The sequence below is a fragment of the Primulina eburnea genome, chromosome 8, assembly GCF_022965805.1.
Source record: "Primulina eburnea isolate SZY01 chromosome 8, ASM2296580v1, whole genome shotgun sequence".
Taxonomy (NCBI): domain Eukaryota; kingdom Viridiplantae; phylum Streptophyta; class Magnoliopsida; order Lamiales; family Gesneriaceae; genus Primulina; species Primulina eburnea.
Window position 1 is genome coordinate 42,101,244 of NC_133108.1, and position 23,118 is coordinate 42,124,361.

Below are 23,118 nucleotides of genomic sequence, written 5' to 3' on the forward strand. Positions count from 1 at the left end.
TGCATAATATTAAATTATTATTCTGCATAAGGAAAGCTTCAATTGTTTGGCGACTGTTACATATAAATTTAAAAATAGTTAAATAAATTATTAGTGGTAGACTGTCCATTGAGAAAAACAAAATAAAATGATTGGATGATGAATCAGCATGAAGCACCCAATCGAAGACAGTACATGATTGAGGAGTTAAATTTCCATTCAAAAATAATTTTGCACATTTCACAATTTTCAAAAATGAAAAATCAAATTTTAAGGCACTGATTGTGAAAGATTATATATTTAAAAATTTATTATATTTATACATTGTAAATTGTGGAATTTTTTATTTTTTATTTTTGCATTGTTAGTTGATCTCATGATTCAAGCCCGTCTCATGATATCACTTGTAACACGATTTTGTGATTACTAATCATCCATTTACAGGATCACTCAAGAATTATCTCAAAAAAATTAATCACACAATTAGGAGTGTTCATCGGTTGGGTCGGGTATTTATTTATGTTTTTTCGATTTTAGAAATTTATAATCCGATATTCGAACCATTTTTCTTCGGTTCGGTTTTCTACCCAAACGGTTCGGTTATTTCGGTCGGTTAATTCGATTTTGGTATAATTATTTAAATTAATAATATAAATATATTGTAAAATATAATATGTTAAATTTCTACATGTTTTCTTCGTAAAATATTTTAATATAAGGTCTAAAATAATTAAACAAACAACAATCAACTAAAAATTGTTCAAAATGATTTTTCATTCACTATATAATATCAAAATATATAATATAAAAAATATAAAAAAAATTATTAATTTAATGAAATTTCGGTTTTTTCGGTTTTTCGATTTTGACATACATAATTTGAAACCGAACCAATGCAGAAGAAAAAACGAGAACAACACACTCTTACTCTCACTTGCTTTTACACATATATCAGTTGACCCTAATAGCTATTATAACAACCTTTAACTAACTGATTGTATAGCCAAGTGTATTCTTGTTAAAAAAATACACAACCCAAAAAAGAAAAAAAAAAAGAGAAAGAAAACATTCAAGCATGCCAGAACAAGAATTCAACACTTATTAGAGTTAATATTGCATAATTCATTTTGTGCCCTTCTTCAAGTTCGTTAGTTAGTTTCGTTAGTTAGTTACTGAAGTTAAATAAATACTCTCTGTACAAAGCAAACTAAGATGAGAAATGAAATATTCTTCTTCTTCTTCCAATCTGTGATATGGTATCAGAGCCACCGCAAGGCGGTTTTCTTCTTCTCCTTCGAGATTGAGCGAAGGTAGGTTTACGATCAGATCATTGGTGATTTTTGTGTAACTTCATTTCGAATTTGTTACGGGATCAGAATTTGCAAAGTTTCATACCAATGGCAAACACTAATCCTTCTGCGTGGAATTTGCCATCTCGATCGGTAATTGATGATCCTTCGAGTCCCTATTTCCTGCATCATTCTGATAATCTTGGTCTTGTACTCATATCTCAACCGCTCACGGGTGACAATTTTGCGTCGTGGAGTAGAGCGATGAGGATTGCCTTATCTGTCAAGAACAAGCTGGGGTTTATTGATGGTTCAATCCCTAAACCAGCAGATTCTGAAGTCAATTTACTCAGTGCATGGGTCAGAAATAATAATATAGTCATTTCTTGGTTGCTGAATTCAGTCTCTAAATATATATCAGCAAGCATTCTATTTGCCGAGTCCGCAGAGGATATATGGATCGATCTTAAGGATTGCTTTCAACAAAGCAATGGTCCTAGAATATTTCAACTTCGTAGGGATTTGATCAATCTTCGACAAGGGCAAGATCCAGTCAGTGTTTACTTCACTAAAATCAAGGCACTTTGGGAAGAATTAAATCATTTTCGGCCCATGTGTAGCTGCGGGAAATGTGTTTGCAATGGGGTCAAAAATTTAGAAGCATATATTCAGATGGATTACACTATGATATTTCTTATGGGTTTGAATGAGTCATTTACGCATCTTAGGAGTCAAGTCCTACTTCTTGATCCTCTACCACCGATAAATCGAGTCTTCGCTTTAGTTGTTCAAGAAGAAAGACAGAGAGCCATTGGGAATCAAGGTTCCATGAACGCCCCAAACCCCAACATGGCTTTTGCATTCAAGAATGACCAAAATCAGTCCCAGTTCAACAGTCGACCACCACCAAGATTTCCTAAAGGCAGACCATTCTGTACTCACTGCAATATTCATGGCCATACGATTGAAACTTGCTACAAAATACATGGCTATCCACCTGGTTTCAAGGCCAGAAACAAGCAGGGGAACAAAGGACATGATGCTTTTGTCCATCAAGAGCCTGATCAAGTCTGCCATTCTGAATCTAATACAGCCAATGCTGGTACAGCCTCAAACGTATTTCAGAATTTTGACAAGACTCAAGTGGAATAACTAATGGCCATGATGATTCAACAGCTCTCTAGTTCTGACAAGAGAGTCAACCAACATGAAGGTGATCTCCCTTCAGTTGTTTCAGGTACTTGTTTCTCCATTTCAATCCCAAGCGTATTGAATTCTTCCACGAGTTGGATCATTGATTCTGGCGCATCTCGAACATTTGCTCAAATGCAAATGTTTTTATTTCCCTTAAGCCAGTGGACAACTCAAGAATAACTCTGCCTAACCATGCGTATGTTGAGGTTAAGTTCTATGGTGACATTAGGTTGGGTTCTTTGGTTTTATTGGATGTTCTTTACGTACCAGAATTCAAGTTTAATTTGCTATCTGTCAGTTCTCTTCTTGCCACCGCACAATATATAATCAGTTTCGACTGTGACTCGTTCATGCTTCAGGACAAAGCAACAGAGAGGATGATTGGCAAGGGTAAGAGGATAGAGGACCTATATGTTCTAGATGCTAACTCACTATATCCGAAGGCTTCAATCAATCAGGTTGGGATACAAACTTGGCACAGCAGACTTGGCCATCCATCCCTGAAGGTTTTTACAGATTTTAAAAACACATTTTCATTTTGATAACACTGATATTCGTGGTGATACACCTTGCTCAGTTTGTCCAATAGCAAAACAGAAACGCCTACCATTTGTTCATCTCAATAATAAGTCTTCCAATGCTTTTGATCTTATCCATTGTGATATCTGGGGACCATATCATGTTCCCACAGTCAATAAACAGAGATATTTTCTGACTTTGGTTGATGATTGCACTAGATTTACATGGATTTTTCTAATGCAACACAAGTCTGAAGATCCCAGTGTAGTCTCCAGGTTTTATAATATGATTGAAACACAATTCAGTAAAAGATTAAAGGCATTTCGATCGGACAATGCTAAGGAACTGGCCTTCACGGAACTATTTCAAGATAAAGGAATACTGCATCAGTTCTCCTGTGTTGAAACGCCACAACAAAACTCGGTTGTAGAGCGTAAACATCAACATCTACTTAATGTTGCTCGGGCATTATTTTTCCAGTCTAGCCTGCCGCTTGGTATGTGGAATGAATGCGTAATGACAGCTACTTACTTAGTGAATCGTGTGCCTTCTCCATCCACTCAAAATAAGTCGCCTTATGAACTCTTATATCAAAAACAAGTCGACTATACTCACTTACGGGTATTTGGGTGTCTTGCTTTTGCTTCTACACTAACTGCCCATCGTGACAAATTTATGCCGCGAGCACGCTTGTGTGTCTTCTTAGGATACCCGCCAGGTATGAAATGATACAAGCTTATGGACATGAAAAGCAAGGAAATATTCATTTCAAGAGATGTCATCTTCCATTAGTCAATATTTCCCTTTTCTCATATATCTTCCACAGAAAAACTCATTGATCCATTTCCTTCCATTGTGCTCCCTCATCCGGCCCCAGTTGACACACGAGATATTTGGGACAGTCCCACCATACCTTCTTGGCACACGGATCAGAGATCGTCTGATCACATCAATCCACAGGCAGAACCTATGCATCAACATTCTGAAAACAGCATCCAACCAAACTTACAACATGATAATATGGCCAGAAATACACTTGATGCTTCTACATCTCCGTCCCTTATTTCATTACCTGAGACTAACACTCGTAACTCCTCAAGAGTAACTCGACCACCTTCTTATCTACGAGATTATCACTGTCATATGCTACAACACCATTCTCCACCTTCATCAGCAAGTTCTTACCCTCTAACTCATTCCATTTCTTATGATTCACTCTCTCATTCTTATAAAAATCTTGTGCTCAATATTTCATCACAATTTGAGCCTCAATTCTATCATCAAGCTGTCAAACTTGATTCTTGGCCCGCAGCGATGAAGGATGAGCTTGATGCAATGCACGCCAATAACACATGGTCTGTGGTTCCACTTCCCCCAAACAAACAATCAATTGGTTGTCGTTGGGTCTACAAAATCAAGTATAGATCCGATGGTACAATTGACAGGCACAAGGCAAGGCTAGTTGCTAAGGGATACACTCAACAAGAAGGGGTAGATTTCTTTGAGACTTTCTCTCCCGTTGCTAAACTAGCTACTGTCAAAGTCCTTCTTGCATTGCCGGCTAGTCAAAATTGGGTTCTAGCTCAACTAGATGTCAACAATGCTTTCCTAAATGGTGATCTATCGGAAGAAGTTTACATGGACCTTCCTCCTGGCTATCATCCTCCTGTCCAGCAACAAACGACAGCTCCAAAACTTGTCTGTCAACTTCGCAAATCAATATATGGCCTACGACAAGCATCCAGACAATGGTACACCAAGTTCTCTCAAGCCTTACTGGATTCAGGATTCCAGCAGTCTCCTTCGGACCACACCTTGTTTACCAGAGGGTCAGCTCATTCATTCTTAGCTCTCCTTGTATATGTTGATGATATCATCATCGCAGGATCTTCACTTTCTCTCATTCAAGGACTTAAGTATGATATTCAAAGCAAGTTCAAACTTAAGGATTTAGGTGATCTTAAATACTTCATTGGGCTTGAAATAGCTAGATCCTCCAAGGGCATTTACTTATCCCAACGTCATTACACACTACAACTACTCGAAGACACTGGTTTACTGGCTTGTAAACCAGCCAAGGTCCCTATGACACCACATATGAATCTCAATTCTGTTGAGGGTGATCTACTTACCGACATCACTCAATATAGAAGGCTCATTGGACGTCTTCTTTATCTGACTTTGTCCAGACCGGACATTATGTTTGCAGTTCACAAACTTAGCCAATATGTTTCCAGACCACGAACCACTCATTTACATGTTGTCCACCAACTTCTCCGATATCTCAAGACTAATCCTGGTCAAGGGATTTTCTTTCCAGCTATGTCTCCCATCCAGTTGCGAGCCTTTTCAGATGCTGATTGGGCCAACTGTCCTGACACTAGAAAATCGACCACAGGTTTTTGTGTATTTCTTGGAGATGCACTCGTTTCCTGGAAAACTAAAAAGCAAGTCACGATTTCCAGATCATCCACTGAAGTCGAGTACAGGGCGTTGGCAACCACGACCAGTGAAGTACTTTGGCTCACTCAACTCCTCAAGGATCTTCAGATCACTCTTTCCACACCAGCCACCATTTTTTGTGACAATCAATCGGCCATTCATCTTGCCAACATTCCTATATTCCACGAACATACCAAACACATCGAGATCGATTGCCATTTCATTCGAGACAAAATCAAAGATGGATATATCAAGCTTCTACCCATCCGTTCACGTCTACAACTTGCTGACATGTTTACTAAGCCACTCCCGTCGTCCACGCTATCACAGCTCATGTCCAAGATGTCTGTACAAAATATTTACAGTACATCTTGAGGGGAGGCTATTAGAGTTAATATTGCATAATTCATTTTGTGCCCTTCTTCAAGTTCGTTAGTTAGTTTCGTTAGTTAGTTACTGAAGTTAAATAAATATTCCCTGTACAAAGCAAACTAAGATGAGAAATGAAATATTCTTCTTCTTCTTCCAATCTGTGATAACACTCAAAAAATTATCCATTGATCAAATCTTCAAGAATTATTTCCCCCACGCAAAAAATACAAAATACACACATTAAATGTATAGTTATTGTCTCCTACTTGAGCAAAATTTTATTCACTCAAGAAACAAACAGAGCTACATCTTCCCTTTCTTCTCCTTCTGTATAAATCTAAATTTGCAGCAAATTTAGTTTCCCAACAAACAGAGCTTGGCTCCAAGGCTTGCACAAACGTCAATTTCTTCCTATCACCTTTATTTATTTTTTGTTCTTGTTTGCTTCTTCAGGGCTCTGTTTTATGCCTTCGGGCTTCGACTCTCCTTTTCTTGGCTTGAAATTTACTCTGAATCATTATATAATTAAACAAGGATGTTTTTCTTGACACTATTTTTAACATTTTGGAAGATCTTTTGGTGGTGGCAGCACTGATTCGTTAGGGCCCTTTCCATTGTCCACCAAGAACGCCATTTTCAATCCCCATGTTGTGTGTACTTCCAAATGACAATGCATAAACCAAACTCCTGCACATTCAGATCTGATCAAAACCCTCCAAAAATAAATTTAATCTTGGACTAAAATTCTTAGAATCAGTGATGTTTGGATGAAGTACTTTTTTAAAAAAGTGCTTAAAAGCCCAAAAATTATCACAAAGCCAAAATAAATGGTTCGTGGGGATTCTACTTCAATTTCTCTGAAAAAAATTTAACAAATTTTCAACTTATATTTCCAAATATTCAAACTAATTCTATTTTATTATCATAAAAAGGGGGAAAAAGTGTAACAAAAGAAATCAGAGGAGTCAACTGAGTACCAAATAATATTTTACCTGGATTATCAGCTTTGAATCTAATGGCAACCCATCCACCAGAAGGCACTCCAATAGTGTTCCTCTCCACAGGATCAACGAGATTAAAACTTTTGGGATCAGTTTTTGGATTATAATTTCCTAATCCCCGGCCTACTGCAAAAAAGTTGAATCCATGAAGATGAATAGGGTGATTCTCGGGGGCTATAATCCCAGTATCTTGCAGAACCGCTTGAACTGTTGCATTGTAAGGCAATCTATACACCTTTGTCCCATTACTAGTCCCCACATTTTCCGGTCCGCTCCCTGAATAATTGAACGGAAACGGCGGGTTCCCAGGGAAATCAGTGGTGAACACTCCCTTGATCTGGAAAACATGAGCCTGTAAAAGAGCAATGGTCGGCATCACAAAGGTGACATTGTTTATATCGGCCACGACACGGCTACCCTTGCCGGGTATGCAAGTCGGGCATGGATTGACCCCGAGTCCAACCGTGAACAGAAGGGAACGATCGACTTTAACCGGCACGGTTGCCGGGTATTTTTTCGAGTTCAAACTGCGGAGAGAGTCGGTGAAATTGTTTGCCACTTGGGTGGCATTTCGGGCAGGTGGTATTGTCAGAGTTGTGGGAGAGGTATCAAGCGTGCCGGAATAGTGCAATGTGGCGGTGGCGGTCAAGTTGTCAACCGCCACCACGGGAGTGTCCATGAAGGTGGAGGCCGCCATCATGTACTTTCCGACGCCCTTGTCGGCCGACACGATGACGTTGGAGGTTTGCCCGGGGGCAATCAAGACCGTGTCTGTTTTGAAGGGCTTCACATACGTTGCATCAACTTCTACCACTGTCAGTTTATGTCCTGCAATCTTGAAGAATAGTTCTTCATTGAGCGCAGCATTGATCAGGCGCAATAGGTAGCTTTTCCCATGCTCAACGGGCAATGTGAAGCCACCTAAAAAATGCAAGCAAATTAAATGTGTATAATAAACGACGAGAGCTTGCCAATTGGGACAATCATAGTACAAATTCTACCCGTGGAAGGACAATTCGGGACCGGTCCGGGATGACCATTGATGGTGTGAGCATCAGATACATTTGGAGCCAAGCCCGAGTTCAGAGCCTCGTTGATCACGGCCTCCGTGTCCGATTTCCACCATTCGGCCAGGACGACGATTGCTTGGTGGTCCGGTTTAGGGAATGGATATGGGATGCCACGCTTAGGCAAGATGACCAAGGCGCCGTGAACAGTGGCTCTGAGCCATAGGATGTGTGCGTGCCATAGAAGTGTGCCCCTTTGGCCTGTGATGGTGTAGTTGTACACATAGCTTTGGCCTGGCTGGATGGGGCATTGCGTGATATATGCTGGCCCATCCGCCCAGCCTGTGCGGAGTTGCCTCACTCCATGCCTGAAATCATTTTATTACCAGGGATCCAATAACTTTTTGAGGTCAATTTTTTTTATTGGGAAATTATCCCGTAAACTAAAATAATTTACACTGATCCAAATTAAGTTATTTTCCTCGAGAATCGAAAGAAAATATAATAGAGGTTCGAAAGATCGTATTTTAAAATATTTCGCTTAAAACAAAACAAAAAAAAAAAATCATTTACATTGATCCAAATTTGAAAAATAATATAGATTCTTGATTACCAATGAATGGAGACATTGTAATTGACATAGTTGACGACCTTGATGAGCAATGTATCATCTTCCCTAGCACGAATTGTTGGACCTGGAAATTTTCCATTGACGGTGACAATCGGTTTCGTCGAACACAGACGCGTAGTGTTCTTCATCACCACCTGCACACCAATTAACAAAAATTATTGAAGATTTCACAGTATTTTTATGGATATATTACGTACATTGCCAAAATGTATAAAGTATTGTCTTCTTGATATTAATTTATTACAAATTAAGGGAATTAATTAGTCATATCTTGAAAATAATTTGTCGTTGAAATATATTGTTACACTTTCCGTGTCCTCCTGATTTTTTGACTTGGTAATTTGCTTGTTTTTAGGCCAGCAAACTCACCAAATTCTATAAATTAATAGACATGACACCATCCAACTTAGCATTTGCCAACCAATTCACAGAATATCTTGTATATTGGACTATATTTAAAATTTATTAATTGAAAATGGTTGAAAAATCACAATTTTAGTGAAAGTAATTGGTAGCTAAATTAAAATTAAACTATAAATCACTATGAGCTTAAAAAATAGCAAATTTAAATAATGCAATACTCCATTGCTAGCTAGTCCCCTAACTTCACAATCAAATTTAAAAATTAAAATGCTCAAACAAAACGCAGATTAACCAAGGAAAAACTATGCCCATGCAAATAAATAAAACGAGCAAATGACTAAATTATAAACTGATAACACAGAAGAAAATTTAAAGGCATTAAACACTTACATTAAATTTGTAATGACGAACCCTACATTCGACGAAAAACACAGGAAAAAAACACGATATGAGTATCACAGCTCGAATCCAAGAATCCATCATTCACAGCCACTGATTTTATGTTTTCGAAAAAGAAAAGAAAAGAGAAGAGAAGAAAAACTTAGATTTTGGTTAAATTTTCTGTTCTGTCTTTCAAGCTTTTGAGTTCTCGACTCAATGAACAATATTATACAGACGACTGATATATAATTGCATGTGTGTATCTGTCATGACGTCGTTTTTCCTACGTTAGGTGAAGCCATGGATGCTTCAAACATAAGTCTCCTTTGGCAAAAACTAGGTTTCTTGTCTCCTTTTCTTACCTGTTACATAAAGCATTATTTTCTGTTTTTGCATGAATTTTATTAGATTGGGAAATTCGATTAATTAAATTCTTTAAAAAGTATACTATGAATTTGTGTCTGATTCGTATACGTACGTATAAGTTGTAATCTACGAGTCGTCAAAGATTTTATAATGACTTGAATTGGATCATTAGTTTATTCAGTTGGCTCCACTATGATATTATATTTGGGAAGCTAAGGAGTGCTGATACGCCCATTATACATCACCAATTACAATTAATTTTTTTAAAATTAGATTCTCGAAAGTATTTTAAAATAGAGTAGGTCGGTTGTGAGATGGTCTCACGAATCTTTATCTGTAAGACGGGTCAACCCTACCGATCTTCACAATAAAAAGTAATACGCTTAGCATAAAAAGTAATATTTTTTCATGCATTACCTAAATAAGATATATATCTCACAAAATACGACCCGTGAGACCATCTCACACAAGTTTTTGCTTTTAAAATATTTTTTTGAAGATTCATGATCATAATAAATTATTCGATTTATAAATAAATAAATTGTTTCCCTCGTTCGAATTTATTCATGTTGGTATTCTTTGGCATACGATGCGTAAAACATATATAATAAATTTTTTTTTGTTTTGTATAAAAAATTTGAAGACTGATATTTTTACACATAAAAGACTATATAAGAATTCTAAAAATACGTAGATTATTTTTAATTAGATCTTTATAAAATATTTTTGGTGTTTTATAATATATTTTTATGAGGAGTGATATAGTTAATTTTTTTTAAAAAAATAAAGTTATATAGTTAATTAAATTTGGATAATACTGATATAAGAGTTTCAGATAAAATAAATTAATATTTGATATTAAATAAAAATATATATCATGATACCCTAGTTAGTATAAAGGCCTCATGCATAATCATATTGTGTGCGTATAATACAAGAATAAATAATGAAATTGAAATCTGACAAAATAATTGACAAAATTATAAAGAAGCAAACATACATGATCAAAATTGACATTTCTTAACCCGACGAAAAAAATTAAAAAAAATACTATGATCAAAGAACTAGCTTCTTGCATAGCTTAAGCTTGTAATTGCTTTTCAAAACATTATAACTCCACCACTCCTATTACTAGATAAATATACACATCCCTTTTTTTTTTCTTTTACATTTTTTCGGTAGATTATATGTTGTAATTAATAATAATATATTATCAATATATATTTTGATGGTTCCAGCGAATTCAATTGGGATATATAGTTGCAAGAGCCCTTTCAGACAAACATATATCGATGACAACTACAAGACAACAAAAAAATTGTTTAAAAGCTAAGATATTATACTATTTAAACAACCTTTTGTTATTAACTAACTTCTCATACGAAGTTAACGAACGGGGAAACAGTCTTTATTATCATCATCAGATTGTAACTTCGACTTTATATCCTTAAATATTTATTTATTATTATTATTTTCATTTTTACCATGAAGTTTTGACTAAGTGATTTAAATATTATTATTATTTAGATTAGAGGGAACTTGTGGTTGGTGGACATGTGTTGGTTTTTTCACTGTTGTTGCAACAAATGATAACTTTTATTCTTGAATTTGTTTGGACAATTCCTAAGAAAAAGAACCTTAAAAATCCTACTTTCATTTTTTGACCCATTGGTTTATAATCGCGATCCTTTCGCCATGGGAGTGCTCCCACGGCAATGGACATAGCGCCGTGTGGGGAAAAAAGTTGATGACTAAGATTAAAAATTTACGACATACAAAATTAAAATCACAAATACAAACGTAAATAACCAATTTACAATTTTTTCATTATTGGGTTTAAAAATGTCATGTCTTTAATTGTAAATATAAAATGCCTCGTACAATATTATAATTCTTTTATTCATTTATTGAAGAATGTTCGACGGATATTGAAGAATTTCAGTGTTCATAGTCAAAAAAACTTTAGTGTATATCTCGTGGGAATAAAGTAGTTCGTTTGCTAAAAAAAAATAAAATGAAATAGTTCGTTTCAAATTCCAATCAACCAATTTATTCCATCAAAATTACTACCACAAAATGGAATTTACATCTGAAAAAGAAAAAGACAAAATAAGTAAAAACAAAATCGAAAGAGTCTGTCGCGATAATGCTCAAGGGGATTGAGTTGCATACATATATAAAGATTTGATATATTAAAATAACTCTGCAACAATAGCAAATAAGATTTTGCAAAATTTCGATAGAGATTCAATGAATTTTGAGAAATTTCGAGATATCCTTGAAAATCAAGAAATTTTAAAAATTCTGGTGGAAATTTTGCAAAACAGAAACTGAAAAGATTGTTTCGATAAGCCCGAAGCCGAAATCAATTGAAGTAAGTGTTGCCTAGGATAAGATTGAGTTCAACTATAACATCATTCGAACTCGACAATGAGCTGGGCTGGGCTGGAGTTCTCCCGGTAAAGATTGCCTAGGATAAGATTGAAGTAAATGGTCTGTGTGGGTCCAAAAGAATGGATATCTGGGAAAAAGTATTGGAACCAGATAATGCAAATATATAACGAGAGGCCCAAAACAGTCGCGTGCTGTGCATATTCCAGTAAGAGTTTCCTCCATTTCCATCTCACAAGTTCCCAAACAAATTAAAAAGAAACATGATTTCTCTTAAAGCAATTCAAACCTCCTTCACCCCCAACCATGTCATTTTTCATGACAGAGAATTCTTCAAGAAAAGGAAGATTATGCTCTCCTTTTGTAAGTCTAATAACAATTCAGATAATGATACAGAACAAGATTCTACGCCGCCTGAAGGAGATAAAAGCAAGCAGGAACTTCTAGCCAGAATTGCCATGCTACAAACTCAAAAAGTTCGTCTCACCGATTACTTAGACGAAAGATCCGCATATCTAACGCAGTTTGCTGAGGAAGCCAATGCTGAAATTGATCAAATTGGAGAGAATGCCCTCAGAGAATTGGATGAAGCCAGTGCACGGGTGGGTTTGTTTTTAATAACTCCTGTCAAACAAATATGAAAAATGGTTACTTGAGTAATGGGGTTTTGTTCATTTTCTTGAACAGATAATGGGGAATATAGAGAGCAGGATGCAAGCCTTCGAGGAATCTATGGAGTTGAACGAGACAGAGATCGAAGAGAATGAGAAAAAGGTCGCGGATTTTGAAGGGAAAATCGTGGAAGACAGGAATGAAGGGATGTTCTTTAAGAGCTTTAGTGGGAAAACACAGGTTGACAAAGCAAAAGGAAAGGAAGAGGCTGAGAAAATCAGGGAGGTGACTAAGAAAGATGCTGGGTCAGCAATCAGGAGAAATATTTACCTTGCACTCATTGCTTTGGTAGTTATGGGAATTGCCCAGGCCTTGATTTCTTCGACGTCTGAATGGGAGAAAGTGGCTGTTCTGGCGGTGATTCTAGTTGGTTTGCTGTCGCAACTGGTATACGAGCAGAGTGTTTTATCAGAACAAGAAAGATCAAAAGAAGAGAAGAAATGAAGTGGGCATTTCCATTCTCTAATTTAACCATGGAGTATATAAATATAACATGAGTTATAACCCCACGAATGCTATTACTTTCGGGTTAAAGTTCAGAGTATAGTATATGCTTTGTGGTAATTTTTGTGTCCATAGGTGCATATTAACTCGTCAAATGTTCCACATTTTTGTTCTTGGTGAGGAAAAATAAAGAAAAAAACCAGGGGTGGGGCTGGGGAGGAGCACAAACATCAGAGACAGACTAGAGGAAGATCTCAGAACATAAACTTCCCATCTCCGTTAAATGTAGCATGAGTTATAACCCCAAATAAAATACTAATACCTGAGGCTAATACATCAGGCTATCCTTGTTTTTGCATCATTGTTGTCTTTAGTGATACAACCTTAACCACTAAAGCCTTGTAGTATCTGATGCAGTGCAATTAATTCGACACTTTTAAAACTTAACATAAAGGCATATCAAAGATTGTGTTCAAGTTCACTCTGGAAAATAAGGTGGGGCAAAAATATAAAACTTTAGTATACAATTTGTAGGAACAGGGTAAACGTGGTCTAAATGAACTAGAAGTTCCAAACATATTTAAACAAACGCAAGTATTCTTGGAAACATAACAGACATGACAGTTACAGTAAAACAAGCTCAGACCCAAGGAGTACTTGAAATAAACTCACGATTCTCATCAGGATTTTGAGCATTCAGTTCTTCCCTATGCTATTCCCTTTGAACCAAATGGAACACCAACAGCCTTTAGTAATCACTAATCACCAATCCTGAAAAATGAGGTTATCTCCAATTACATGCCAAATGAAACACAGTTCACTGGAGGGAATCATTCTAGTTTCTAAATTTTATTGTCATACCATCTACTAAAGTCATTTAACTGAAACATCTACATGTTTATTTGGTACAAACTACAAAAGCTACTAAGTTATAAATAGTTGGATTCTAGAGCTCATGACCATTTCTCCAAGCAGTCAATAAATTGATGAAATACAATCAACCAGCCTCCATAAAAACACAGCAATTTTCAGGTCAATCCGTTCAAACTGAAAATATTTGCGTCAACATAACACGTGGCACAAAATGTATAGCAACAATTCAATAAAAACACGACATTAACTGATAAAAAAAAAATAATTGGATCCAACAAAATTTAATAGGCTACATTTTCTACAATTAGTTTTGACTCCTTGAAAAACCAAAAGCGACAGGACAGTGAACTTACAATCACAGTTACAGTTTGATTTAAGTCATTGAGCGAGAACAAACTGCCAATGATCAGCTGAGAAAGATTTCACAAAACCTGCAACTGCAAAGAGAAAAAAAAAAATGGAAGTAGCTAATTAATAATAATTTTATAAATAGAAAAATATAATTTTAGTTTGGAATACCATTAAGACAGAACACCATACTTCCTGCACAGAATGGAGCCATAGGATCAAGTTGGATCCTCACCGAGAATTACAGCTCTGACAAGTATGTTCCATGTAATTATGTTCGGAACAACGCTTTTCGTCAAAGCATCTTGTAAGAACAAAATAGCACCTGATATTCTACCGCAAGAACAAAGACCTTTGAGAACAATGTTGTAGGAAACAACATCCGGCCGCAGGCCACCTCTTAAAATTCGAGCCCAGATCACTGAAGCAGTTCTTAGGTCACCAACTTTATAAAATCCTTCCATAAGAGTATTGTTGGTCACTATATTAGGTGCACAGTTCCAATGACTCATATCCAAATACAGAGACAAAGCATGTTGAGTTTTGGCAACAGAACAGAGCCCATGGATCAAAATATTATGCATTCGTACATCTGGCTTTAAACCTTTGCTGACAACTTGATTCCATAAATTGAAAGCCATTTCGACTTTCTGATCAAGACAGAGACCTTTTATCAACAAGCTATAAGTGATCACATCTGGCTTCCACCCTTTCCCTAGCATTTCCTTCACAAGATCATAGGCTTCACCAAATCTTCTAGCCTTACAAAACCCGTCAATAAGCGTATTGTAAGTAACAATTGTAGGCGGGCAATTACTGCTTCCCATTTCACTAAATATCCTCATTGCATCCTCAAGTTTAGAAGCATCCATAAAACCATTGATCAAAGCATTATAAACATGAGCATTTGGCTTGCTACCACTTTTGGTTATACGATTTAGCAATGAAACTGCTTCATCCAACTTTCTTTCTCTGCACATCCCACTGATCATCGCAGAGTATGCAAAAGAATCTAAAACACTGCCTTTCCCTTCAGCCTCCTCCAAAACATGTAAAGCCTTCTTATTGTATCCATTCTCACATAATCCATGAACTAGTATTCCATAAGTTGTGGAATCTGCAACACAGCTACTCTCTTTTAAAAGCTCCCAGATAGAAATAGCTTCCTTCACTTCACCAACGTTTAACAGGCCTCTCATCATTATATTAAAACTAGCAACATTTCGATTACCATCTCGTCCCATCAACTCCCACAACTTAAAACAATCCTCAAATCGGTCAACCTTTTGATAACCATTAAGCAATGCATTATATACAACAGAATCAGGAGGTACTTCGCTCTCAGCCATCTCCTTATAAACTCTCTCAGCCCCATCTATATTCCCCAACTCGCATAACCCATGAATCAACGAACTATAAGTAAAAAGATCCATTTTTCTCTCATTCTTTCTCATCCTATCGCACAAATCGAGAGCCTCAACAAACCTCTCACAGTTACACAACCCGCTGATCATGACATTGTACGTAACAACATTGGGATAAACATGAGATCCCTTATTTAACTTGTTCCAAATGCCATTGGCCACCTTTAAATCTCCCTTCTTGAAAAACCCGTCAATCAAAATGTTATAACACATAACATCGGGCATCACGCCTCTACAAGACATTTCCTCAAAGACCTTCACAGCCTCGTTCAAATCCCTAGCTTTCACCAACCCATTGATCAAAGTGCCATAACTGTGACGATCAGGACTCAGATTCCTATCCCACATGCAATCTATCAACTCTCTCGCCTTATTAAACTCCCCCTTTTGACACGCGATTTTGATCAAAACATTGAAAGTCTCTAAATTCGGCGACACCCCCATAGTCCTAAAATTCCTAAAGAAAACCTCCGCCTTACTCAATTGATTCGAAACCACGAAGGCATTCAGCAGAGAGTTGTAGGACCTCACTCCGGGCTCACAACCGAAGACCTCCCCCATTGTCTGGAAAGTTTCCATAGCTTTCTCAGCCATTAGATTCTTTGAGTAAAACTTTAAAACAGCTAACGCCGCGTCCTCGGAGCACTGGCATTGGTGGATGCGAATAAGATCAACTATGCGGGTGACATTTGGAAGGAAATTAAGGTCCGGGGAGATTGAGAGGCGGTGGAGAATGTGGTGAAAGGCAGATGCGGAGTACGTATAACGGGGGTGGCGAGTGGCTGATTCGAACAAGCTGACCGCGGACTTGAGATTCTTCTCTGCTTTGAGCAGCACAAGTAAGCGTTTGCTGGTCAGGTTTTTGGGCACCTGCGCCATGGGAGAAGGGACCGAAGCTATGAAGCCTCATTTCATTGCATATAATTTAACGTCACTGTGACCCAGCTTCTCTCGATTTATAGGACCAGGGGCACGGGCACTGCTACAGCCTACTAGTTTAATTGCATTTCCCCCCAATAATATCTCTGTATTGCTAAATAAAACCTTCTTGGACCGTGGGTAACATTATATAGGCATCTAGCACACACTTTTATATATGTAAAGTATCTTGTGAGACGGTCTCATGAATCTTTATCTATGAGACTGATTAATCATATCTATATTCACAATAAAAAGTAATACTCTTAGCATAAAAAATAATATTTTTTCATAGATGACCTAAATAATATATATGTCTCCCAAAATACGACTCGTGAGACCGTCTCACACAAGTTTTTATCTTTATTTATATAAAGTATAAACAGATATTTAAATATTTTAAAAAATAAAAAATAATTTTAAATATAAATTTTAGAAACAATTGCTTATCGTATCTCCTTATAAAAAGATTGAAAATTTTATTTTAGGAAAATAAAATGATACATTGATGGTTACACCTCATGTCATGTAATCTATAGTTGCTGAAATATAATATTAGAATTTTATTTGTGTTTTAATTTTCAAATTTGTCAAATTTAATTTTAGTTTGTCATTTTTAAAATTTCAGTATTATTTCGATATGATTTATACAGTTTCATATCACCATTGTTTTAAGATTAAAATTCGACAATATAATATATTAAAATCGAAAATAGAAAAATATATATAATCAAAATTATAGATTCTCAGATATTAGAATATTTAGTTTATTGATGTAACAATTCCTCGACGGTAATTATTAACTTTCAAAAAATAATAGTTTATATATTTAAATATAGCTATTGTATAGATCGACCCTATTGTTAAATGTTCATTTAATAATATAGTATAATATTCACAAATTAAATTTTGTATCTACCATTTTTGAAAAATTATTTAGTAAATTTAATAATTTCAATTATACAATTATTTTTTTAAAAAAAAATCAATTATACAATTAGTTAAGTCACAGACATATACTAAAAAAAATATGAAGCCATTAATTTTTTTTCCTCCTTTAATTTCCGATTGAGCTTCGATTTGATTAAAAAATAATATATATTATATTTTTCCCCTCAGATTCCACCCAAGAGGCTAACTTCCAGGATGGAACAACGTTGGCAAGTCGAAGCCATGAATCATGACCAAAATGCGAAATGACGAAACCACCCTCGAGGACTCTCGAAGCCCACCAACTCCAACAACATGAGCGAAGTAGAGAAGATGGTTGTTTGGTTTCTTGCCTGATTTTTCGTAATAATATATAAGATTTCCCACATATTCTCACCAGCAATGAGGCATCAAAATAATGTCTCGTTAAAGTAAATATTTTTCTCCAAGAATTCCCATTCACAAAGCAAAATTTCTCTCTTTATCCGATCATGGCTTGCCTGAACCGCGTTAAACTACCAAACTCTGCATGCAATCCCGTCTCCAGTTTGGGTCCGATCGATAACAAGATATCTTATTCGTCTTTCAGCAAGGAAGATCTTTCAATCCCAAGAAAACGGAGCTTGAGTTTCAATTCATTAATGGCGAGTGGAGAAATATTAAAGAGTCGTCTGTATGAAAGGAAGAGAGATCAGTTTCGGTTTGTGGATGGTGAGAAGGGGAGAAGGAGGAGGGGTGGTTGTGTGGTGAGGTGCACGGCGGAGGGGATAGAAAGGGGACTGTTTGTGGGGCGGAGAGAAGGCGGATTCCTGGCGGAGGAGAGGTTCAAAGTGGTCGCTCTGGTGGCGGCTGTGATGTGTCTGTGTAATGCAGATAGAGTTGTGATGTCAGTTGCCATAGTTCCTCTTGCTGCTAAACATGGATGGAGCAATTCTTTCTTGGGCATTGTCCAGGTACACTCGCGATCTTATTAATATCTTACCTTTTATGGGAGTGTTTCATTTTCTTGAAAATTATCGGATAAAGTGGCTTGTTTGTTACTTTTACTTTTTTGGTGAAGTTGGATTTGTGTGTTCCTTCGGTGGTAGTTGGTTGTATTCTGATCTTATGAAAGTGTGTTTTAGACCTTTTGTGGTTGTTGAGAAGAAGTAGCTGCCATCTGTTAATGGCAGTAGGAATATGGAATTTTCCACGCTACACCTATACCGACACCAACAGCTACACCTGGTGTGGTAGGCGCCCTTGAATTCTCTAGGTCAAATAAATTTTTATGGGGCCCAAATTATATTGGGATTTAAGGTAGTATACAGTTAGTTGGCCTCGTGGCTAGCGCAAGAATACTAACATTAAGGTAGCATCGAACTAGTCGGGTCACTTGGTAGAGCATAGGCTCTATTGATCTATATTGAAGCCAAGATAAAAATGATCCTCACATCTTACCGGTCAGATTTTCTTTTTAAATAAGTATTAATGCATTCAAATTGTATCGAGCATTTTGCTGATCATATGATGTTGTTGCTTCATGCGTAGTCATCCTTTTTATGGGGGTATATGTGTTCCTCGGTAATTGGAGGAGCCTTGGTGGACAAATACGGTGGAAAACGAGTTATTGCATGGGGTGCAGCTTTGTGGTCTTTAGCTACTCTTCTCACTCCATGGGCGGCAAATCATTCCACTTCCAGCCTCTTGGCTGTGCGTGCTTTCTTCGGGCTAGCCGAAGGGGTTGCTCTACCTTCAATGAACAATCTTTTAGCAAGGTAACATATAAATATCTGTTTATGTGCGACATTTTCCCCTCTTGTCTATCGATTTATATATATGTTCCTTTTTAATAATGGCGTCTCATCGCTGTTGATTTTACTCTTCCTGGATATTCAAATGCTATTGTTAGATGGTTTCCAACACACGAAAGAGCTACTGCTGTTGGTATATCGATGGGAGGATTTCAGTTTGGAAATGTTGTGGGATTGGTCTTGGCCCCCTTTGCAATGTCATTAATTGGTGGCATTTCAGGCCCTTTCATCCTCTTTTCTTCTCTTGGACTCCTTTGGGTTACAATATGGGCAAATAAGGTTGCCAACAATCCTCAAGAATCCAGTTCTATCAGTAAATCCGAGTTACGGTTAATCCAAGCTGGGAAAACTGATTATTACGCAAAAAACGACAAGCTTCCGCCACTAAGCCTCCTCTTATCAAAATTGCCCACTTGGGCAATCATCTTTGCTAATATCACTAATAATTGGGTAAATTTTTTTTTTGGATCTTTTAAAGTTTCCATTTTCTAGATATTTCGAAATAAAGAATCTGATTGAGCTCTTTAATGCAGGGGTATTTTGTGCTTCTATCATGGATGCCTGTCTATTTTAAAACTGTTAGTATCATTTTCTCTTCAAGATTTCTTCCTCTTCCGTTTTGACGCCATTTGTGTGGGACAGGCTTGTTAAAAATAGAATAACCAAAGAGCAAAAAGGAAAACGACACAAAATCATCCAAATTACAAGTTTATGCATCTTATTATATGGTAAAAAAAAAAAAAGAAGCTAACAAAAAGCTAGTAATGCAGGTTGGTTAATTTGGTTTTACTGTTTTTTGTACCTATTTTCATTATTGATAGTGCTGCAAAGGAAATTTTCTGCTTATACATTAGGTGTTTGAGGTGAACTTGCAGCAAGCAGCATGGTTTAGTGCTGTTCCATGGGGAACAATGGCAATCTCAGGCTATATTGCTGGGACGGCATCGGATTACTTGATCAAATCCGGCTACTCCACAACGACTACGAGGAAAATCATGCAGGTAAAAGTTCCCCTAAAATCCCATTTCCGATCCACTATAATCTACACAAAGAATAACCTCAGAATTTACAATTATTTGCCCTGGCAGTCCATTGGTTTTATCGGTCCTGGGATTGCATTGTTGTGCTTGAACTTCGCCAAAACACCATCAGTCGCCTCTATATTTCTAACAGCAGCTCTAAGTTTCGGTTCTTTCAGCCAAGCCGGCTTTTTATTGAATATGGAAGTAAGTTTTTTATTCTCATCGGATAACCAAAAATTTATCAAGATATCAACAGTTTGTTTTTATTAATCAAAATGGTGATTTGCATTGAATAAGCTTGTCAATCCATCAGTAACAAAGTTTATTTCTATGAACAGGATATCGCACCGCAGTATTCTGGATTTCTTCATGGTATAAAATAATCTAATCTCTCTTAGCTCATTATATGTTCTTGTTCCATGTTTTAGTTAAAATCCCTTGAACTTAATATGCCATTGCCAAAATTTCCAAACAGGGATTTCGAATTCGGCTGGAACACTTGCAGCAATAATCAGTACAGTTGGAACAGGATTCTTTGTACAATGGCTAGGATCCTTCCAAGCATTCTTAACTCTCACTGCATGTCTCTATTTTATTACAGCTATCTTTTGGAACCTCTACTCCACCGGAGAACGAGTTTTTTAAACAGATGTGCATCATCTTGTACGAAGTTTAGAAAATAACATCACACAGAGATAGCTTCTTGCTATTTTTTTTTTTATTTTTTCCCTTTTTACAGCAAACAGAATAATGGTTTTGGAACGAGGATTTTTGTAGGATAGAATATTGATACATTGGCATCAGAGGTAGATTATTTTATATGTACTTACCTAATATTTTCAACTTTCATTATTGTAATTGCCACGACATGTTCCCCAAGTCCGAAATGAACTTGAAAGCACAAAGCTTTGTGCTATTACACCATAACAACCGAAATTGAGACATCTGAAAAACAATCTTAGGAAACGGGTAAGCGAGTATCATGATAATAGTTATTATTTTGTGTGTGTATATCTGTATATATAATATCAACTAATATATTTATATTGTTTTAAAATTTTCATTTGTGTTCTTCTCATTTCCCTACTGAAATTTTCTTACCCCATCCCTTGTAAGAATCAGATATCTATAAATAGCAGATTACGAATGATAAGAAAATCATTTTTTTTTTTTGGGAAAAAAAAGGAGTTCAGAAAATCGAGACTGCTGAATATATTCTATAATAAGACAACAGCAATAGGTTTTGCAACTAATCGTTGACCATAACAAGCCAATAAAATGGATAAAATTTTGAGCAGCGAAATAAGAAATTGACAAAATAATACAGCAATCATTGATTTTTCTGAACATTTGACATCACAAACACCAAAAATATGCAAAAGAAAAGAAAAACTATTTGCACAGTTATCGGTTAAGGCTCTGGAAACAATTTTATTCCGTTCATCAACAGAGATCGAAGTTTTACCTGTGGGTTTCCTTAACTGAAAGTTCCTGGATTCTCCTCTTACCTTAGAATTGATTTGGCAGAATTTTCAGCTTGGTGATTCGGGGTTGCCTCACAAGATTCAAGCTTTCGTTCAAACATAATTCTTGGTTCGGCTCGAAACACCCGGAAAGTCGGTAGCCATCTATTTGTTCCAGAAAGTTGATAGACTCTCTCACTGTATAAGGTCTTTTTAAGATCAGACTTGGAAGGATTCAAAAATCAAGATTTTGTGGATTGAGTTTTTCTTTGGAAAACTCATTTTCCGAATCAAGATCCAATTTCCTATCAAAATTCTGATCTGGGATTTCTTAAAGAAATGAATTTCAGAAGCATGGAAGAGTTTTGGACGTTTTATATGAGCCAGCACTCAAAACCAGCGACCAGGCGTTGGCATTTTGCTGGTACACTTTGCAGTATTTTGTGCTTGGTATACTCAATGCTGTTCAATTGGTGGTTTTTAATATTGGTACCCGTGATTGGGTATGGATTGGCTTGGTATAGTCATTTCTTTGTTGAAGGAAATGTTCCTGCAACTTTTGGGCATCCATTTTGGTCTCTGCTTTGTGACTACAAGATGTTTGGATTGATGCTTACAGGTCAAATGGATAGAGAAATCAAGAGGCTGGGTAAGAGGCCTGTACTTCAAGCTTACTGATCCTCGTGGATACAACGAAACGAGCATATTCACCACATTATTTGATTTGCCATTACTTTTCTTTTTCGGGAAGACAGTTGTATAATATGTTCCATATTAAATGTAGTTGGGTCTTGAACCTTTCCCTTTCAGTGAAATGTTTTGTTTTGTTTTGTTTTGTTTTGTTTTGTTTATTCGCATTCTGCTAGAATGTTACACAAGGATTCGAATGTAGCAATGATTTCTTGTTAAGTCGTCTTTCTGTAGAACTTATATAAGCATACTTAGTAAAAAAGCTCAAACCCTATTCCCCTGCCAGAGAATTCAAGCTGCACATAGAAGAAACATCAGTTCGCCGACAAACAAATGATCGCATCACCCCTCAACCTACTGTTGACTGATTTTGTGCACGCACTTACAGTTTGTTCATGCTTCATCCCTTTCAGTTTTTTTAAATCCTTCTTGCTATCGGTTTCTCATGCTACACAGAATCAATATGTAACACGAGAAACCTACGGAACCAAACAGCACGAGGCACAAATTTAAAATACAAGTGCTAGTTTCATGACTTCAGGCCGAAATACTGTTCTTAAATAAACAATGTATGTGTCTAGATGGGACTTGGGAGGTCACCTAAAG

The 23,118-nt window shown here is 36.5% G+C and overlaps 6 protein-coding genes across 10 annotated transcripts; 4 read left to right on the forward strand and 2 right to left on the reverse strand.

Moving 5' to 3' along the window:
• The first annotated feature begins 1,376 nt into the window (after positions 1-1,376).
• On the forward strand, positions 1,377-2,420 carry LOC140839291 (uncharacterized). The gene has a single exon (XM_073205929.1). The coding sequence runs from the start codon at positions 1,377-1,379 to the stop codon at positions 2,418-2,420; it is 1,044 nt and encodes a 347-aa protein (XP_073062030.1).
• Positions 2,421-6,040: 3,620 nt separating this feature from the next.
• Positions 6,041-9,380, reverse strand: LOC140839919 (laccase-4). Its single transcript, XM_073206917.1, has 5 exons — positions 9,188-9,380; positions 8,417-8,568; positions 7,798-8,171; positions 6,788-7,717; positions 6,041-6,482 (listed from the first exon to the last, which is right to left on the reverse strand). The coding sequence occupies exons 1-5, from the start codon at positions 9,278-9,280 to the stop codon at positions 6,352-6,354; spliced, it is 1,680 nt and encodes a 559-aa protein (XP_073063018.1). The 5' UTR covers positions 9,281-9,380; the 3' UTR covers positions 6,041-6,351.
• Positions 9,381-12,082: 2,702 nt separating this feature from the next.
• Positions 12,083-13,171, forward strand: LOC140839921 (uncharacterized). The gene is made up of 2 exons (XM_073206919.1): positions 12,083-12,537; positions 12,623-13,171. Exons 1-2 carry the CDS (start codon positions 12,199-12,201, stop codon positions 13,049-13,051), a joined length of 768 nt encoding a protein of 255 aa, XP_073063020.1. The 5' UTR covers positions 12,083-12,198; the 3' UTR covers positions 13,052-13,171.
• Positions 12,944-16,632, reverse strand: LOC140839920 (uncharacterized). 5 transcript variants are annotated; one of them, XR_012119810.1, is made up of 4 exons: positions 14,508-16,632; positions 14,278-14,355; positions 13,724-13,822; positions 12,944-12,991 (listed from the first exon to the last, which is right to left on the reverse strand). XR_012119810.1 is itself a non-coding variant. In XM_073206918.1 (3 exons), the coding sequence occupies exons 1-2, from the start codon at positions 16,573-16,575 to the stop codon at positions 14,303-14,305; spliced, it is 2,121 nt and encodes a 706-aa protein (XP_073063019.1). In that variant the 5' UTR covers positions 16,576-16,632; the 3' UTR covers positions 12,944-12,991; positions 14,278-14,302. The 5 variants fall into 5 exon arrangements, 1 of the variants encoding a protein (XP_073063019.1); XR_012119811.1 differs by having other exon boundaries at positions 13,698-13,822; XR_012119812.1 differs by having other exon boundaries at positions 14,465-16,632.
• Positions 16,633-17,751: 1,119 nt separating this feature from the next.
• LOC140839922 (probable anion transporter 3, chloroplastic) lies at positions 17,752-21,447 on the forward strand. Its single transcript, XM_073206920.1, has 8 exons — positions 17,752-18,497; positions 19,075-19,301; positions 19,436-19,787; positions 19,871-19,915; positions 20,192-20,338; positions 20,426-20,563; positions 20,698-20,731; positions 20,835-21,447. The coding sequence occupies exons 1-8, from the start codon at positions 18,036-18,038 to the stop codon at positions 21,002-21,004; spliced, it is 1,575 nt and encodes a 524-aa protein (XP_073063021.1). The 5' UTR covers positions 17,752-18,035; the 3' UTR covers positions 21,005-21,447.
• Positions 21,448-21,689: 242 nt separating this feature from the next.
• Positions 21,690-22,651, forward strand: LOC140839924 (uncharacterized). The gene has a single exon (XM_073206921.1). The coding sequence runs from the start codon at positions 22,162-22,164 to the stop codon at positions 22,498-22,500; it is 339 nt and encodes a 112-aa protein (XP_073063022.1). The 5' UTR covers positions 21,690-22,161; the 3' UTR covers positions 22,501-22,651.
• The last annotated feature ends 467 nt before the right edge of the window (positions 22,652-23,118 follow it).

What these genes read in the sequence shown, in the direction of transcription:
- LOC140839920 (XM_073206918.1), bottom strand. Translation starts at nt 16,575, where the DNA reads ATGGCGCAGGTGCCCAAAAACCTGACCAGCAAACGCTTACTTGTGCTG. An exon ending in TGTCAGAGCTGTAATTCTCG is followed by an intron (nt 14,356 to 14,507) that starts GTGAGGATCCAA and finishes TTGCAGTTGCAG; the next exon opens with GTTTTGTGAAATCTTTCTCA.
- LOC140839924 (XM_073206921.1), top strand. Translation starts at nt 22,162, where the DNA reads ATGAATTTCAGAAGCATGGAAGAGTTTTGGACGTTTTATATGAGCCAG.
- LOC140839921 (XM_073206919.1), top strand. Translation starts at nt 12,199, where the DNA reads ATGATTTCTCTTAAAGCAATTCAAACCTCCTTCACCCCCAACCATGTC. An exon ending in TGGATGAAGCCAGTGCACGG is followed by an intron (nt 12,538 to 12,622) that starts GTGGGTTTGTTT and finishes TTTCTTGAACAG; the next exon opens with ATAATGGGGAATATAGAGAG.
- LOC140839922 (XM_073206920.1), top strand. Translation starts at nt 18,036, where the DNA reads ATGGCTTGCCTGAACCGCGTTAAACTACCAAACTCTGCATGCAATCCC. An exon ending in CTAATATCACTAATAATTGG is followed by an intron (nt 19,788 to 19,870) that starts GTAAATTTTTTT and finishes TCTTTAATGCAG; the next exon opens with GGGTATTTTGTGCTTCTATC. An exon ending in GCTTTTTATTGAATATGGAA is followed by an intron (nt 20,564 to 20,697) that starts GTAAGTTTTTTA and finishes TTCTATGAACAG; the next exon opens with GATATCGCACCGCAGTATTC.
- LOC140839291 (XM_073205929.1), top strand. Translation starts at nt 1,377, where the DNA reads ATGGCAAACACTAATCCTTCTGCGTGGAATTTGCCATCTCGATCGGTA.
- LOC140839919 (XM_073206917.1), bottom strand. Translation starts at nt 9,280, where the DNA reads ATGATGGATTCTTGGATTCGAGCTGTGATACTCATATCGTGTTTTTTT. An exon ending in TTCGTCATTACAAATTTAAT is followed by an intron (nt 8,569 to 9,187) that starts GTAAGTGTTTAA and finishes ATTGGTGTGCAG; the next exon opens with GTGGTGATGAAGAACACTAC. An exon ending in TACAATGTCTCCATTCATTG is followed by an intron (nt 8,172 to 8,416) that starts GTAATCAAGAAT and finishes AAATGATTTCAG; the next exon opens with GCATGGAGTGAGGCAACTCC.